Source organism: Gorilla gorilla, chromosome 3 (assembly GCF_029281585.2).
Source record: "Gorilla gorilla gorilla isolate KB3781 chromosome 3, NHGRI_mGorGor1-v2.1_pri, whole genome shotgun sequence".
Lineage (NCBI taxonomy): Eukaryota > Metazoa > Chordata > Mammalia > Primates > Hominidae > Gorilla > Gorilla gorilla.
The window spans coordinates 114541094-114559458 of NC_073227.2; the positions used below are offsets into that span (position 1 = coordinate 114541094).

Genomic DNA, 18365 nt, shown 5'->3' on the forward strand with positions numbered 1-18365 from the left:
GGAATTAATGTCATTGCCCTTTCAGCAGAAGGACCTAGGAAATATTGGGGTGTAGGGGGTTGGAGTTAGGGAGAGAGAGAAGGAAAAATGTGAAAATGTGTGGTGTTTTTTTTTTTAATCATTTGTTTACAGTGATACTGATAATTCTAATCTATCACTACAGGTCTTTTCTTTGCCTCTCATTCTGTTTTCTTCTGACAGTGAGAACCCTGACTTCTACCAGTATCAGTATATTTACTAATCTGTTCAGTCATCAAGTATGCATAAAATAGTTTTAGAATAGCTACACCCATACTACTTGACCATTGAGGGTATACAGTCAGTGCACTTGGATTATTAATTAATTTAAATGTTTTGTTATTCATTTGAAATACCGTTAATTATTTTGTATTCCTTTTAGGGTTTTTCCCTTGTTCTTTTCTTTTAAATTTTACTTTCAAATATTTAAAATATGAACAAGATTCCAAAAATCAAAACTCTACAAAGGATATACTCAGATCCCTTACTCTCTTTCTGTCACTTCTCCATTCAAACCTTAGAACTAACCAGTTTGTTTAGTTCATTGTCATACTTTCGTGTATTTTTTTCTTGTTTCTTACACAAAAGATAGCATACTACATGTGTGTATATTCATTTGTTCTTTTATTTATTTAGCATATATGTATATATCTCCTGGAAATCATATCAGTTCTAGAAATTTTTATTATTTTTTGCAACTCCATAGTACTACATTGTGTGAACATTCCTTATTTTATTCATTCATTCCCCATGTATGGGCATTTTGGTTATCACAGTTTCTTAAGCTTGACATTTATTGACATTTGGGGCCAGATAATTCTTTGTTGTGAGGTGCTGCCCTGTACATTTAGGATGGTTAGTTAAGTATCTCTGACCTCACCTCAGCAGATGCCAGTAGCATTTCCCTAGTCAAGACAATCAGAAATATCTCCAGACATTGCCAAATATCCTCTTGCGGCAAAACTACCCCCTACCCCAACTTTGAGAACCCACTGATGTATATGCTAGAAACTCTGGCAGTAGATAAAATCTCCTAGGAAGCATTCATAGACAAGAAAGAACTGAAGGCAGAATCCTAGGTAGCTTCAGCAGTTGAAGAAGGTGAACAAAGGAAGAAGAGCCTGTTACAGAGATTCAGAAGGACAGGCTGAAAGGTAAAAGGAAAATCAGAAGTAACGTTGCAGAACCCCTGGGGTGAGGGTGGGGCCAAATTTTCAAGGATATGTTTGTCAACAATGTACAGGACAACACAGGAAAACTTAGATAAGCAATGAAAAGTTTTTATTCCATTCAGCAGTTTAAAAGACATTATTGTCCTTAGAACAGTTTCACTGAGTGGTTGTGCGAAAGATGTAAAAACAGTAAGTTTGAGAACTCCATAAGAAAGGGTGTAGAAAATCAGTCTAATAAAATCTGTGAAATAGAGGAGAATGGGGTTTTTCGTTTGTTTTTTTTCTTGCTGCTGTGTCCACAGTGCCCGGAAACCCTGGCACATGGAATTAATTGAATTAATGCAGTCTTGAGCACGTTGCTGACTGGGGAGGAAGAGCTTGTGAAGAGAGAAAAGATTCAGGAGAAACATAGTAGATAGTTAGAGCAGAGTCTTGTAGATGTAGAAAGGGCTAGAATGCCTTAGCAGTGAGAGGGGACTTTGTCTTTAACAGGAAGGAACTTCTTTATCTGAGACTGGAAAAAAGAGCAAGTGGTCAACTCTGTTGTTCTTACAGGTTTTTTTCTTTTGTTTTTAAAGTTTCAAGCACACAAGAAAATGAAATAGTATATAATGAACACCTGTATACCTTCCACCTAGATTTAACAGTTGTTTTCCGTATTTGTTTATTGTGTCGTCTATTATTATTTTTAGCTGAAGTATTTTAAATTACGGACATCCCAGCATTTCTCCCCTTAATACTGGTTATGTATCTGCCATCTATCAATGAACAATTCTCTAATATCATTTAACTTGTACCTTAGGTTCAGATTTCATGTTTTTTTATAGCTGATTTTTTTCAAAACCAAGATCTAAATTACATTTGGCTATTAGGCTTCAACTGTGTTAATCTAGAATGGGCCACTCCCCTTTTCTGCTTCTCTAAAGAGATCAAGTCTTTTCTCAGAAAAAACAGATTTTTCTTTTTCTTTCCTTTTTCTTTTTAGACAGAGTCTTGCTCTGTTACCCAGGCTGGAGTGCAGTGGTGTGATCTCAGCTCACTGCAACCTCTGCTTCCTGGGGTCAAGTGATTCTCATGTCTCAGCCTCCCTAGTAGCTGGGATTACAGGCACCCGCCACCATGCCGAGCTAATTTTTTTAATTTTTAGTGGAGATGGGGTTTCACCATGTTAGCCAGGCTGGTCTTGAACTCCTGACCTCAGGTAATCCACCCACGTCGGCCTCCCAGAGTGCTGAGATTACAGGTGTGAGCCACCGCACCCGGCTGTTTTTTCTTTTTCTTCATGACATTATTTATTTTCTATCACTTGTATTTCCTGTAGTCTGGAAGATAAATCCAAGCCGTAGTGATATTCATGGTCAGCATCAATATTTATTACATCATGAGGCACATGAATTTGTTAGATCATTGAGTCTGATCACTGGATAAAGGTTGTGACCACCAGAAGAGTAAATATCTTTGAAAGTGGTTATCCAGGGCAGGAATTATAAAAGGATTTTAACCTGAATGCTTTCATTTTCTCAGTCACCTAAGAGGCAAAGTCAGGTAGGGAGCAGGGAATATAGAGAGGCATAATGAAAATTCAAAGTTAAGTACATCAGGAATGAGAAGTCTAGGTATAATAATGCAAAGGAAATGCATGTGATTGTCTTCAAATATTTGAAGGACAGGCATAGTGATAAAGGAAGAGGTGTATTTGCCTCGTTTCTTTAGAGCGGTTTCTCAGAGGTGATCTCAGGAAGTCAACATAGAAGCTTTTGAAATACATACACTGGCTAGGCACAGTGGCTCACACCTGTTATCCCAGCACTTTGGAAGGCCAAGGTGGGCAGATCGCTTGAGCCTAGGAGTTCGAGACAAGCCTGGCAGAAACTCTGGCAGTAGATAAAATCTCCTGGGAAACATGGCAAAACCCTGTCTGTACAAAAAACACAAAAATAGCCAGGTGTGGTGGCAAGCACCTGTGGTCTCAGCTATTCAGGAGGCTGAGGTGGGAGGATTGCTAGAGCCTGTAAGGCAGAGGTTGCCATGAGCCAAGATGGCACCACTGCACACCAGTCTGGGTGACAGAGTGGAACCCCGTCTCAAAAAAAGAACATATTCCTGTTCTTTGGAAATTTGCTTTTAGATGTTCTTAGGCATCACATGTTGTGCCATAAAGGACACAACAGAAATAACATGAGTACATATAGAGAAATTGCATATTCTAGATATGTGTCTAAGAGAGCTATTCAGAAATAGAATTAGCAGCATAGCAAAGTCTGAGTTCACTAATGTTAAGAATATACCTAAGTATAGTCCCATCTTGCTTTCATTCTCTGATCTCTATAACTTAAATTCATTTGTTACTGTTCTAGTTCTGATCTCTAGAGTGCCTACCATGTTTGAAAACCAAAATTTCAAAATGAGATTTTTTTGTTTAGGGAATAAATGAGTAAAATTTGACTCAAAATGTCTTTTATAAAGGATAAACATATGAAGTTAAATAGAACAGGATTAAAGTTAGTTGTTGGAGAATAAACCCTCATATGAAATAAATATTCCCTGTTTGCTGAGGAAATGTTTTGTTTCTGGCAGAGATTCCTATATTCAATGGGACCATTCTGATTTTAGCAGTTAGATCCTGATCACACCTAGGTAGGCCTGAAAATTACTTTATCTTTGTATCCATTTAATCTTCATAATTTCTTAGGAGTAGCATAACTTCGTCTGACATAAAGAGTATTGGTGAAAGAAGATGAGTAAAGAGGAAGTGGGCATGCAATAAATGCGTGTGAATCCTAACAAAATAAATGCTAGGAAGTTCCTTTTGTTCGTTTCCATCCCAGCTCAGGGTTGAGATTTTTTCAGTGTATACTGATGTTGGTAATGTAGATTTTTCACATAACTACACTGAAATGGAAAAAAAAGGTCTCTTTCTGACAAGTATAGATTGCATTTACTATTGAAAAGAACTGCAGATGTGTTGTACTATGTATACACATAGACGCTATAATGAAATAACATTAGTAATACATTAAAAATGTTTTTTGCTCCTCTAAAAATATTTTTAGTTCTGAGCCATCTGAAGATGAAGAGTCCCAAGGCCTTCCTACCATGGCACGTAGAAATGATGATATTTCAGAATTGGAAGACCTTTCGGAATTGGAAGACCTTAAAGATGCTAAACTTCAGACTTTGAAGGAACTTTTTCCACAAAGAAGTGACAATGATTTACTTAAGGTTATATTCATTGGTTATTGTAGCTGTAATGGTGATAAAATCTCTCCTGCATTCAGTGCTATAGTTAGTAGTGGATAGTCATTTTTCTAAAGATATCTTACGTTTGAAGATATTAACTATTAAATCTAAAGGAAATAAATGCCAGACATTTATTTATTGAAAGTCTTAACTTTTTAATAGATGAGGTTATTTATTTATAAATAATGCAGTAATTAAAGCCTTAATAGCGAACATAGGTTGTGAGTTTTTTTGTGTTTGAATGTTTCTAAAATGCATAACCTCCCCATTTCCATTAGAAATACTCAGAAATGTCAGGAACCACCTCACACAACTGTGACAAGGGTTTGCAGTGGCATTTAGTGCCCTGAAGCCAGCGATGCTAAACACCCTGCAGTACTAAGGACAGTCCATAACTAAGGATAGTCCTGCCGGTAGCACTCTTGCTGAGAAATATTGATTTAACTACAGAAACAAAGGAGTATAGTTGAAATGTAAAGTGATGTTTAGGTATCTCTAATTATAAGAGTAAATAAAAATTGACCAATTTAGTTTTAGGTAGAGAATAAATTTCTGAAGATTAATAAACAGTCTGTTCGTAGCTCTGCCACTTATTAGTTGAATTATCTTAGGGGAATCATTTAATTGCAAGTCCTTTGTATTTTCACCTTTGTATCTGTCATCGCTGCTACCACTACCAGTTCTCCTCACCATATGAGGCTTAGGAGTTACCATATCTGTATGGACTAGGCAGGTAACTTTGAAGTGGTAGAGACTAGTATACTATAGAGTACATATTCTTTTTAAAAGGGGTAGCTGCTGTCTAGCTTCAGCAGGACATGGCCATATGAGCTGTCAGTGACAGCCCATTTTTACTGGATACTCAGATTTTTCAAATAAAGCCATAAGGCTGGATTTTTATTGAGGGTTGGTCACCACTTTAACAGCTATGTTCCTGTGCCTAAAATCACCCATTTAAAATATACAATTTAGTGGTTTTTACTATATTTATGAAATAATGCAACTGTCATAATCTTAGTACATTTCAATGACTCCCGAAAGAAACCTTATATCCATTAGCAGTCACTCTCCAGTTTTGTCCCTCTCCCAGTCCCAGGCAACCACCAATCTTTTTTTTTTTTTGCTTATTGTGGATATTTCATATAAATGGGATCAGATATGTGATATTTTGTGACTGGCTGCTTTCACCTAGTGGAAGAGATTCATCGCTGTTGCAGGATGTACTTTGTTCCTTTTAATGCTAACTAATTTAAAGAAAGATAAAAATAAACATGCTGTTCAAGCCAAACAAAACATGTGTGTGAACCATAGGTGGTCCTGTGCCTGCCAGTCTAAGTGTAGATTACATTATTTTTAATCTATGTTATTTTTGACATGAATCCACTGGATTTTTTTCCGCCCAGATCATTTTGATACCATCTTACTATTAGCTAAATGAAACTTTAGTGATATCTTGAGTCTACATTTTCTCTGACAGCAGTGTTACTTGTCTGCTAATGTGAATTTTTTTTTTTTTTTGTGGAAACAAATGTAGACATGAGGGCTAAAGTATTTTAAAGCAGTAATAAGGAAAGAGCTTCCAATAGAATAAACATGGAGTATTAAAATATTCAACATAAAGGGCCAAATCTCAGTTTAAAAATACTTCCACTTGATTGCCAATTTTTAATGTAGTTCAGAGTTTTTTTCTTGTAAAAATATTTCTAATTTTGTAATTTTATTGGAAAAATAAGATTGATATGCATAATTTCCCTGAATGTTTCATAAATCAGTATCTGAAATTGTGTAATTTAGTATATCACACACTCCAGAGCACTCTTGAAGTAATCTCTATTTCAAGTGATCCCCTTCAGTTCTGGAGATTTAAAGGTAATGTTTATAAATTACTCAACAAAAGGTTTTAAATCCGTGTAAAGGAATTCAAGAGGTTGAGAAATAGTTCTCGGCTCGCTAAGAATATGCTTTGGCTATTTTGAAAATGAAGAAGGCCAATAGGATATATCTTAGCACCCAAGATTAGGAAAAATTAGTGTGGAAGAGAGCACTTTGATTTGAGGCTACTTGATTTAATACAAAAAGTAGCTTATTTAAAAGTAAGATCTTTTTAAAACAAGTAACTCGTTTGAAATATGGGAAGCTATAATAGGAGAAAAATAGGGGATTTTAGTTTCTTCTGAAATCTAAAATTACTGAGCAGTGTAAAAACAGTATATTAGAATGATGTCATGCAAGTAATATATGCATATGTTCTTGAAAAGATTCAGACAATTCAGAAATAGAGTAAAAATTAAGAGCCCTTATCCCATTTATCTCGAGCAGTATTAGATTTTTTTAAAAGAGCAGAATTGTCCTTTTTCCCCTAGAAATTAAAAAGAAAGTAAATAGATGTCTGTGAGTCTCCTCTTTCCCCTTTCTCTCTCCATCTGACACACACACATACACAAACGTGAGCATGCACACACAGGCATGGAGTGGCCTGGACATGTTAAGTAGGAAGTTTTGTGTAAAACTTTGTAATTAAAATAGCAAAAACCTAGAATATACTGTATATATGTGATTGTGTTTTAATTTTTCCTTTATAGTAAGAATGAGTCAACCTGATACATTTTAAAATATGCTTAAAGTTCAGACCTTTTACATAAAACAGATTTTCTGAAAATTTATCATAGGACTTAATGAACTTAAACTATGACACACATACTTTGCTGTCATGTTTATATTTAATATGTTTGTTCTTAAATATTTCAGTAACTGAAATAATTCTTAAAGTGCTGATTTAAAACATTAATCTTTTCTCGTTCTGTTAGTTGATTGAATCAACAAGCACTATGGATGGAGCAATTGCTGCTGCCTTGCTGATGTTTGGTGATGCAGGTATGCTTGACTTAATTTTAAGCCATGTCGATTTATTGTTACGTCATAATAATAGTACCTTCTCATTAATATTGCTCCACAGTTTATCAAACACCTTTATGAATTCTTACAGGAATCTGTGAGGTATTAATAGTTTCACTGTTTTTCCCTAAAAAGGGAAGAAGTTTCTCACTGATAATTTTACTGCTTTTCTACCAATCAAATCTTGTAACAGTGAAGTTTTGTAGGATATATTTTCTCTCTTTTTAAAGTATAATTTCTAGTTGCGTTGTGGTTTTATTACAGGTTTACAAATCTTAGTAGGAACATAATGTCTTAGGGAAATTCGTAGCTGGTAATCAGCATTCCTTTAGTAAATATTTTTTCATGTTTCAGGGGCTTGGGATACAAAAATAAATGCATTTGAATGAGCTTGCAATGTAGAAGCGTGTCCAGTTTTTTAATAAATGCTGACTTGATTTTAACTTACACATACTAAAAAAAAAAAAATGTAAAAATCACCTGACCCTACTACTAAAAAAGTATTTAAATAGTGAAAGCAAACCCACACTTCATTAACCACCCTTAAATTATAACCACCTTTTATGTCATTCTCAACTTTTTTCCTGCTTATATACACTGGCATACAACACACATACATTAGTTTACAAAATGTAAATATATTGGTTTGCATCTTTTAAAAAATCATGTAATAATTTGTCATGGATAGCTTCACATTCCTCTGTGACTACCCACAGGATTAGATTATTAACTGTTTCCCTATTAGCACTTACGTTTTCATTATTTCATTATTATAGCACTAAAGTAAATGTCCTTATACATAAATAGAACAAAAATTTCTGTTTTTTATATAGGTTAAATTTCAAACTAGGATGTTCAAGCAAAGTGTATGCACATTTTAAATTTTAATATGTATTTCCATGTCCTTATGTTAAAGGTTATGCCAGTTTATGCTTTTATCAACAGTATGTTTCTGAATGCCCATTTTTCTAAGTGGATTCTTACTACTTTTAATTTTTTCGAGGCTTAAAATATGTACAAAAATACAAAACGATGTGTTCCCATGGACCCATCATTCTCCAATAATTATCCACCTCATTTTTCTTCCACTAAGTGGCCTGTATTCAAGTAGATTCTACATAAGATTTTTATTTTATCCATATGAAATATTTTAAACCTTTAATTTCCTCCAGTTTGAGCAAGGAGACAGTATTTTGTGGGTGCTACCTACAGAGTATCAAGATTCTTTTTTGTCTTCTATTTATTAATAGCTGTGTGACCTTGAGCAGTGTTGCCTGATTCTTCTGTCTTTGTTTCCTTAGCAGTAAAGTAGTATAATAGTGCCAAACTCAAAGGTCGTTGTGAAGAACTAATAATGTATACTACTTCTTATGGTGCCTGGTACATAGTGAGTGCATACCAAATGTTAGCAACTATTTGTTTAAGGGTCATCTGATGATTAAAAAAAAAAGTTAGAGGTGAATGTTAGCTGTGTCTTCCTCATTATTGCGTCCCTAGCACTTACTTTAAAAGCTTCTGAGCTAGGATTGTGCCACTGCACTGCAGCCTGAGTGACAGAGCAAGACCCTGTCTCAAAAAAAAAAAGAAAGAAAGAAAAAATCTCCTGAAAAATGATAGGCTCAGTGAACATTTGTTGAGCTGCAGAATAGCTTGGGAAGTTTTGCAGCTTCCCAATACATTCTTGCTCTCACATTATCTCATTGGTCCATAAACATTTCATTAAAAACAGGTTGTGGAATTACTTTATTCCACGGTAGTATCTAATCTTTTTTCTCTTGAGCAGTTCATCTTATTCAACTTATTCATTAATTTCACAAATATTTATTATGCTGCTTTTACTAGGTAGCACAGGCTGTGGCTTAGGTACTGAGGTTACATGAGGAAACAAAGTGGATACAACCTCTGCCGTCATAGAGTTTACAATCATTAAATTTATTTAACTTCAGCTGAGCTTTTTCTTATTCCATTGCACTTCAGATTATTTCAATTAAAAAAATGTTAAATGGCAAATTACAAGGAAATAAAAAATTAGGATTTTCTGGTTTTTTAATTAAACTTCCATGCTGCATCATGGAACGGACAGAACAGTCTTATCAGACATCTTCATTTTTAGTGTAGTGCACTTTGAGGTAGTATATAGAATGACAGGTTTGTCTAACCTTGAAGATAAGCTTAATCTTCAGTATACTATGTTATTGAGACAGGAAACTATACTTGCCATTTTAGGACAGTTTTCAACAAAAGACCTTTTTAAATACCTGTAAGTGATCTTTAACAGATCCAGAAATTGTGACAGTTCCCATTGTTTCTTTTAACCACAAATTGCAGTCTTACAGACAGTATCAGCCTGCATATTAAACACTAGGGATGTTTTTATGCTGTTTGTTTTGAAAGTTTTTGTTTTTGAATATGAAATTACAGAAACAAAAAAGTGTGTATCCAAAGTTTTTACTCTACGTCAGAAGGTAAGAGTACGAATTTATTGATGTTGTCCGGAGTCTCTCTAGCTGCCCTGTTGTGTTTTTTTTTTTTTTAATTTTTTATTTTGAGACAGGGCCTCACTCTGTCACCTAGGCTGGAGTGCAGTGGTGCAGTCTCAGCTCACTACGACCTCTGCCTCCCAGGCTCAAGTGATCCTCACGCCTCAGCCTTCCAAGTAGCTGGGACTACAGGCATGCACCACCACGGCTAGCTAATTTTTGTAGTTTGAGTAGAGATGGGGTTTCACCATATTGCCAAGGCTGATCTTGAACTCCTGAGCCCCAGAGATCTGCCCACCTCAGCCTCCCAAAGTGCTGGGATTACAGGCATGAGCTCTGCACCTGGCTTCTGTTCTGTTCTTTTTAGGAAAGAATTCAGCATGTCTAGGTGATGTGGCAAGATTATCTGGTTTGAAGGTTTTTTTCAGACTTAAAATATTACATTTAGAATATTGTGGTTAGTGCTTGTAGTGACACAAATACTGTGCTTAAAAATGTTAATAACATTCCATTTTTATTTTGTAATAGCCATGTTAATGAAATTTTTAAGCTGACATGTATGTATGTATTTGAGCTGCATAGTTAGGGCTCTGATATAATTAATGCTGAAATCTTAAACCTTTGTAGTCTAGCAGGTGCTTTCATAGTAGCACAGCAATATGTCTGACAAACTTGTTCTCTGAAAGCAAAAGTATTTAAGAGGTAGGTAAATGTATACATAATGTATACAATTATACATAAGTAGCATATGTAGCTCTAGTTTGTTTTCTTCCAGTCACGACAATGTGCAGATTTCCTGTTACTGCTGTACTCTATGTTATATTCTCTTGTTTTTACATTAAAAGCATTTGTTGCTTAAGCTCTCTGTATCTCTATCCTCCTCATTTGTGAAATAAAAATGTTACCTACTTTGTAGGTTTGTGTGTGAAAAGTAAATGAAACAATAGTTTATAAAAGACCTTGTGCAAGGCCTGGTACATAGTAGACTCAGAAATTGCTGGTTTCTGTGATGGTATTCAGATAACTTACACTTGGTGGGGGTCAGCTTTATTTCGCTGCTCAACACTCAGCCACTTGGAAGAATCCCTCCCTCCTAATGTTGCTCTGTAGAATTACTCATCAATTTAGAGATGTATATTTTTAGATTAAATAATGTGATGGTTTATGAATATAGTATTACAGTGATTTCTACTTCTGAAAGACTGCAAAGAATGTTTACTTTTTTTTTCAATTCAGTCATATGTAGAACAACAAACACTGGGCCTGATATCAAGAGAACTGTCTAGTATTCATTATAATACATTTTTGCCTTTGTTTTACATTAAATTGATTTTTTGCTATTTCTGTGCAAAGTTTGAGTGTGCTGCTCTGCTTTAAAAGGTGGTGGGCCCAGGAAAAGAAAATTATCTTCTTCTTCAGAGCCATATGAGGAAGATGAATTTAATGATGATCAATCTATAAAAAAGACAAGACTGGATCATGTAAGTTTACATTTGAATTACAGTATCAAAATTGGCTGCTTAAGGTTAGGATATGTGGAGTTTGTGGATATTACTAGACCTGAAAATCCACCTAAATGAATTCCTTTCTATCACAACTAAGGGAATTTACGTCTACATTTAATTTGTGACTGTTTTTGCTTTTTAATTTATCCAGTATGAAGCCTGCTTAAGCACAGACTATTTTGTGTCTGTGGATATCAGACCTGAAAATTTGTCTAAATGAATCATTCTTTCTTTTCTTTCACAACTAAGCCAGATAATTTGTGCTTGCATATAATTTGTGACTGTTTTTGCTTTCTTTTAAATTTATCCAGTATTAATTGCTTATCTCTGCCCTCTTCATTACATTGGGTTCTCTGAACTGTGTGCGTGTTCATGTCCAAATTTCCCCTTTTTATAAGGACAACAGTCAGATTAGGTCCCACTCTAATGACCTCATTTTAACTTGAGTGTCTCACTAATGACCCTGTCTCCAGTAAGGTCACATTCTGAGGTACTGGGCATTAGGACTTCAACATTTGAATTTGGAGGGGACACAACCCATAATAGTGGTGTTTCCAGAAGCAGGTGGATAGGGAAGGCAAATTCATATTTAGAGCAGGTTATCTGTTACTATATCTTTCATGATGAATCGTGAAGGTGTAATCATCCTGCCACCAGACAGTTGACCGAATCTCCCAAGGAATGGTGCTATAATGGGAACTCGTTGGCCTCTGTTCCTTGCAGGTTGAGCACTGACCGTAACAATAGCCAGATTAATCTTGGTGTAGAAAGTCTTACCTTGTTGACTTGCATGCACAGACTCAAGCCCAGTTGCCATGGCCATTTGTAAATGGGCCTATTGAGCAGGCATTCAAGTGGCTGTGGACTTAACTGGTGTTCACAAAATGGATGATCTTGTATACCTGATCTTTAAAAATTTTCTCTGCCATGTGTGCACCCTTGGCTGAACATTCACACAAACACCGTTATCCTTGTATTCTATTCTCAGGATAACTTCTTTTTTTTTGTTTTGTTTTGTTTTTGAGACAGAGTCTCACTCTGTCCCAGGCTGGAGTACAGTGGTGTGATCTTGGCTCACTGCAACCTCCACTTCCCTGGTTCAAGCAATTCTCGCGCCTCAGCCTCCGGAGTATCTGGGATTACAGGAGTGCAGCACCACGCCCAGCTATTTTTTTTTTTTTTTTTTAATTTTTTGTAGAGATGGAGTTACACCATGTTGGCCAGGCTGGTCTCGAACTCCTGACCTCAAGTGATCCACCCACCTCGGCTTCCCAAAGTGCTGAGATTACAGGCATGAGCCGCCATGCCCAGCTGTATTCTCAGAATAACTTATATTCTGAGATGTTCAACAATGTACCTCTTCCCCAGACTTCCTGGTCACCAGTTTTTTAAGTCTTCTTTTTAGCCTCTGTTCCTGATACATTGCTGATCTCTACCTCTGGCCATCTCTTGGTACACAAAATGGGCAACAAGATGTACTGCCCAGAGTTGTACACAGGGCTACTCTCTGAGTTGGGTTTATATTATAGCAGTTGTTCACTTGGCTGGTTCTAAAATTATGCAAATCCTTTGTAAAGTCAAGCTGGTTCAGGCTGGGTGCAGTAGCTTATGCCTATAATCCCAGCACCTTGGGAGGCCGAGGCAGGAGGATTGCTTGAGCCCAGGAGTTCAAGACCAGCCTGAGCAATATAGTGGGACTCCTGTCTCTGCAAAAAAAACAAAAATTTTTTAAATTAGCTGGGCATGCTTACATGCAGCTGTAATCTCAGCTACCTGGAGGCTAAGGAGGGAGGATTACTTGAGCCCAGAAGGTTGAGGCTTCAGTGAGCCATAATTATGCCACTGCACTCCACCCTGGGTGACACAGTGAGACCTGTCTCACAACATACAAATGAAGTTTAAGGATTTCTTCCCTCTTTATCAGGTCATAAAGAATTTTCTCTTTTCTTTCTTTTCGAGACAGAGTCTCATCCTGTCGCCCAGGCATGATCTCGGCTCACTGAAACCTCTGCCTCCCGGGTTCAAGTGATTCTCCTGTCAGCCTCCCACGTAGCTGGGATTACAGGCGTGTGCCGCCATGCTCAGTTAATTTTTGTGTTTCACCATATTAGCCAGGCTGATCTCAAACTCCTGACCTCAGGTGATCCGCCTGCCTTGGCCGCCTCCCCAAGTGCTGGGATTACAGGCGGCAGCCACTGTGCCCAACCTATCAGGTCATAAAGAATTTTTTATAATGCCTCAGGTAATGGTTGAAGAAGGGGCAGCAGTGATGCAGAAGCAGGTACCATGAGAGTCTGAGACACCTGCACATGCAATTTATTTGTGTCTCTTGAACCTACTCAAGTCCATTCTCAAGTATACCATTTCTACTTGATGATGGGTTGCTGCTGCCAATGCTCCGTTTTAGGCTAGTTAAATCAGATACCCAGATCACATAACGGCTCAAGTCTCATGGTCATTTGATGTTCTGTGGTCAACCATTCAGCTTTTATCAGGATTTATTGTCAAGTCAATAGCTGTTTTACAAAAATACATCAGTCAGTTCTGTTTTTAAAATGTGAATTTATTCCAGTGTTAATACATTAGAGAACGATTTGAGCATAATCCAAAATTTGCGTGTGCTTATGTGCAGTTTTGTCCATGAGAAATAGTAGGTGATCATAGAAAATTGCTTCCAGCTGAACCAAGCCACATAGGAATGCATAAAACACCCACGTTTCCAGTATCCACTGGCTGCCTCTTTTTACCATGTATATTATCCTGTTAGGTGGTGATATGCTATTCTTTGACATTTGTGATCTTTTCTATTTGAAAAAAGCACTCATTGAACATCTCAAACCTACCTAAGCATTCTGGTTCAAAAATGCCACACAGTGCATGCAGAGGGAATGTTTTGAGTATTAAGGAGAAGCTTGAAACAAGAAAACATTTGGAAAGATAAAAACATAACGATACATCCCAAGCAACAGATATAAAGGAATCCACATTATGGACCATCAAAGATAATGCCACAAATATAAAAGTGTATGTATGGCTGGACCAGGTTCAAGTGCTGGAAAGTCCATAAGAACAAGGCATAAAGAAACAGAAGAAAAGGAAAGATTGTCAAATATTTGGATTCAAGACCAAAGGGTGAAAAACTTAAGGAACAACCTTTCTCATATAGATCTGTGTAATTATATACACAGACCTAAAATAGAAGTCACTGTACCCTGCATAAGTGGCTCCTTTTAGTGCTAGTAGTGGTTGCTTTAATGATTTCAAAGAGTGCTACAGTTTCCTACAAACAATGCTACAGTTTCCTAAGCCTTTGGCTGTCAGACATAACTATTAGTGTAGATATGAAAGCTGCAAAAGAATTTTTCAGCAGTGATACGGAAGTAAATTGAAGGCAGCTGTGCATGGTGTTAAATTCTTGGTTTTGATTAAACAAATATCTGTTATGAACGCATGCCTCGAATAACCCAAATATGAAAGACAGAAAACATGCTCTAGGATTTAAGGCTCCTAAAGGTAACATAACTGTGATATTCGGCACCAGTGCCAAATGGAGATTTGAAGCTGAAGCCAATAATGTCACTCACCAAACTTTGAGCTTTTTAAAAGATATTGTTAACGTCAGCCTTTGAGGTTTATGTCAGGTGTAGCAAAAATGTATGGATGGCTGCCCACATTTGCATTTATATTTTTACTTAGTTCTCTGTTAAAGAGGATGAATGCCCCAAAACATTAAAAAAAAAAACTTAACTTTAAAAATTCTTACAGTGTATCAAGCTCTCTACAAAAGCAGAATTCAACCTATGTCACATTCTTCCTTTTGCCTCCAAAAACCACCTCTCTGATAACAGCCCCTTTTTAAATGTGTGACAGCAGTGTTTATAGCTTACTATTTAAAGTGAACATTTAAGATATTAATTGCTGTTATCTAAGGCAGGGATGCAGAAGTGGTTACAGAATGTTGGAAGAGGTTTAACATTGCAATGTCATTGTTGAAGCCTGGAGTAATATACTGAGAGTGTTTGTGTTATGTGTGGCAGAAAATTGCCTTTGACTTGATTCTTTATTTTGAAGAATTTGATACTTCAGAGAAATTTTAGAAGTTTAAAACAAGCTATAATGATCTAAGAAAACAGTTTGGACTTGGAGCAGTCAAAAATGAGGATATTGAAAAGTTTCTAGGGTCCTGTCCTGATGATCTAACCACAGAAAACATTCAGCAACTTGCTGCTGATGGCTCTATGGATGCAGAAGATGTCGATGACAGTGATAATGAAAGTCAGAAGTCTGTGTATGCCATGACAATGTAATACAAATGATCAGATGTTTTAAATGCTGTGAAAATAATTGGACTGCCTTGAAGATAATGGCTTTACTGCTGAAGATATTAGGATAGTCTTGTATGGCATCTGGATGAATTTGGAACTGTACAGGCAGCTTTAGTGTAAAAGGAGGAGGCTGGCAACACCACAGAAATTTTATTTATTCTTTATATTTTAAGTTAGTACAGCAGACATAACACAAGGACAGTGAGCTACAACCTTCTGTATCTGGTGTTAAAAATTTCCATTCATTTTCAGATAACCTGTTTTTTGCCACTTCACAATAACTTGTAAGCTGTAACCCTTCCAATGTCCACAAGCAAACTTCAGCTCATATTTATTGTAGTATTTAGGTATTAACTATTTAATGTGTATAAAATTGTGGTATCATTTTTATTAGATTGCCTTCTCTTTTTATATGTCACTGATGAAGTTTTTGACATTGTATCTCTAACAGTTTTTCTCCTAAAGGCTGCAATTTTTACTTTAACAATTTTGCATAATGCAGTAATTTTTGGAAATATATGTGTCACAGCAAAACTGACTGTGGTCAGTAGAAGAGGACATGATGACCTTTCTTTAAAACTCTCTGCAACGATTTTCCCACTGGGCCTTGCCAAAGACTTCATACAATATCCTTACCTGCAACAGATTCTTGGAGAATCATTGCATCTGCTGGTCATGAAACCTAAGTGGCAGAGTACCTTGTATTGCACTCTGGACCTGGTATAGAGCGGTCTCTTAACCTGGGCCCCATTCATAACTGACATTCTTCTTTTTTTTTTTCTTTTGAGATGGAGTCTCGCACTGTTGTCTGGGCTGGAGTGCAATGGCATGATCCTGGCTCACTGCAACCTCCGCCTCCCGGGTTCAAGCAATTCTCCCACCTCAGCCTCCCGAGTAGCTGGGATTACAGGTGCCTGCCACCACACCTGGCTAATTTTTTGTATTTTTAGTAGAAACGGTGTTTCACTGTGTTGGCCAGGCTGGTCTCAAACTCCTGACCTCGTGATCCACCCGCCTCAGCCTCCCAGGGTGCTGGGATTACAAGCGTGAGCCAGCGTGCCCAGCCATAACTGACAATCTTAAGAGGTATTTTATAAAATGAATCAAGCAGTACACACCCTAATGAAGTATATCTTGCCTCCAGTGCGCAGTGAGCTCCCAATGTCCAAACAGTCTAAAGAGGCAGATAGGTACGGCCTTTCTTTTTTCTTAAGAGTCGAGTTTGCAACGTGCTCCAGACTACACTCCCACAAAAGTGGTGGGCCTCAGAGTGAGGATGGTTATTCCTTCACCCTGATAATGTGGCATGTACGTATCTGACCAGTACCATTGAAAATACCCACTACCTGTATCAAGTCCAGTCAACATGATGTCAGTATAGTGGATCAAGTGATACTCTCTAGACTGTGCAAAACCATATAAGTCCATGAGTACTGTATTATTTGAGAGAGCCAGGAAAGTTACTCTAACTCTGAAGACTGAAGGTATATCATTAAACCTGCCAAGATAAAAACGGATTGCTTCTGTTTGATCTAATTGGGAAAGGGGAAAAAGCAAGTGCTTGATTGATAACTGCATAGCCATATTGATTTGCTCCAGCAAAAATACCACATCCTGTAAAGCAGCTGCAGTTGGAATTTGATTGTTTATGATACTCTTAAATAATTCTTGCAAGACTCATCTACTTTTTGTATAGGTCAAGGAGGCATCTTACATTGGGATGGGATGGTGGTGTCAATATCTGCAGTTCCTTTAGGACTGTAGTAATTGCTTATTGTTGTTTTGATTGACCTCTAGGGACTTGGATTTGGTGTTTCCTATAATAGTAGCCCATACATCATGGGTCAGGGAACTGATATAGTATGGGATTTCTGCCAGTGCCAAATATGTCTGTTCCAACTATGATTCTGGAGATGGAAAAATAAGCACTGGGTCGAATCATATCCCTTGGGCCCGCTGAGACAGATACAGGCCCAAACTTTATCAGCTAGCTTTTGTAAAGTGTCTGTGTAACCTCCTGGACCACATGAGTATATTCAGTCACCAGGGATTAGCAGAGCTGGCAGAAGTGTGGGACCCAAGAGCAAACAACACATGATAGGCACACCATCTACTAAATATTTGATTCCGAAGAGCTGTTTACTGTTTTCCAGATATTTTATCTATTTTTTTATTGAGGTGAAATTCACATAGCATAAAATTAACCATTTTAGAGTGAACTATTTAATGCTATTTACTACATTCACAGTGTTGTATACCATCATTCCTGTCTAGTTCCAAACGCTGTCATCACCTCGTAATAGCATGCTATACCCATTAAGCAGTTTCTCCCCATTCCCTCCTCCCCCTAACCCCTGGCAACCACCAATCTGCCTTCAGTCTCTGGATTTACCTATTCTGAACATTTCATTTAGGTGGAATTATATAATATGCAACCTTTTATGTCTAGCCTCTTGTTTTTTAATTTCAGAAAAATGTGTTTTATTTGTTTTTTCTTTTTTCAACTTTTATGTTAGAATTGGGGTACATGTGCAAGATTGTTACAAAGGTATATTGCGTGATGCTGAAGTTTGAAGTATGAATGAATCTGTCACCGAGATAGTAAGGATAGTACTCCATAGGTAGTTTTCCTTAACTCTTCCCCCACATCCTCCCTCCGCCTTCTTGTGTTCCCCAGTGTCTGTTGTTCTCATTTTTATGAACATGTGTACCCAATGTTTAGCTCCCATT

The 18365-nt window shown here is 37.0% G+C and overlaps 1 protein-coding gene across 3 annotated transcripts in view; it reads left to right on the forward strand.

Moving 5' to 3' along the window:
- The window catches only part of SMARCAD1 (SNF2 related chromatin remodeling ATPase with DExD box 1), an 86429-nt gene that overhangs the window by 25002 nt on the left and 43062 nt on the right, over positions 1-18365 (forward strand). For all 3 annotated transcript variants that reach the window (XM_019025895.4, XM_019025894.4, XM_019025896.4), the window contains exons 4-6: positions 4244-4412; positions 7238-7304; positions 11186-11286. In XM_019025895.4, the coding sequence (XP_018881440.1) occupies positions 4244-4412; positions 7238-7304; positions 11186-11286 (337 nt within the window). The remainder of the gene's footprint in view (positions 1-4243; positions 4413-7237; positions 7305-11185; positions 11287-18365) is intronic.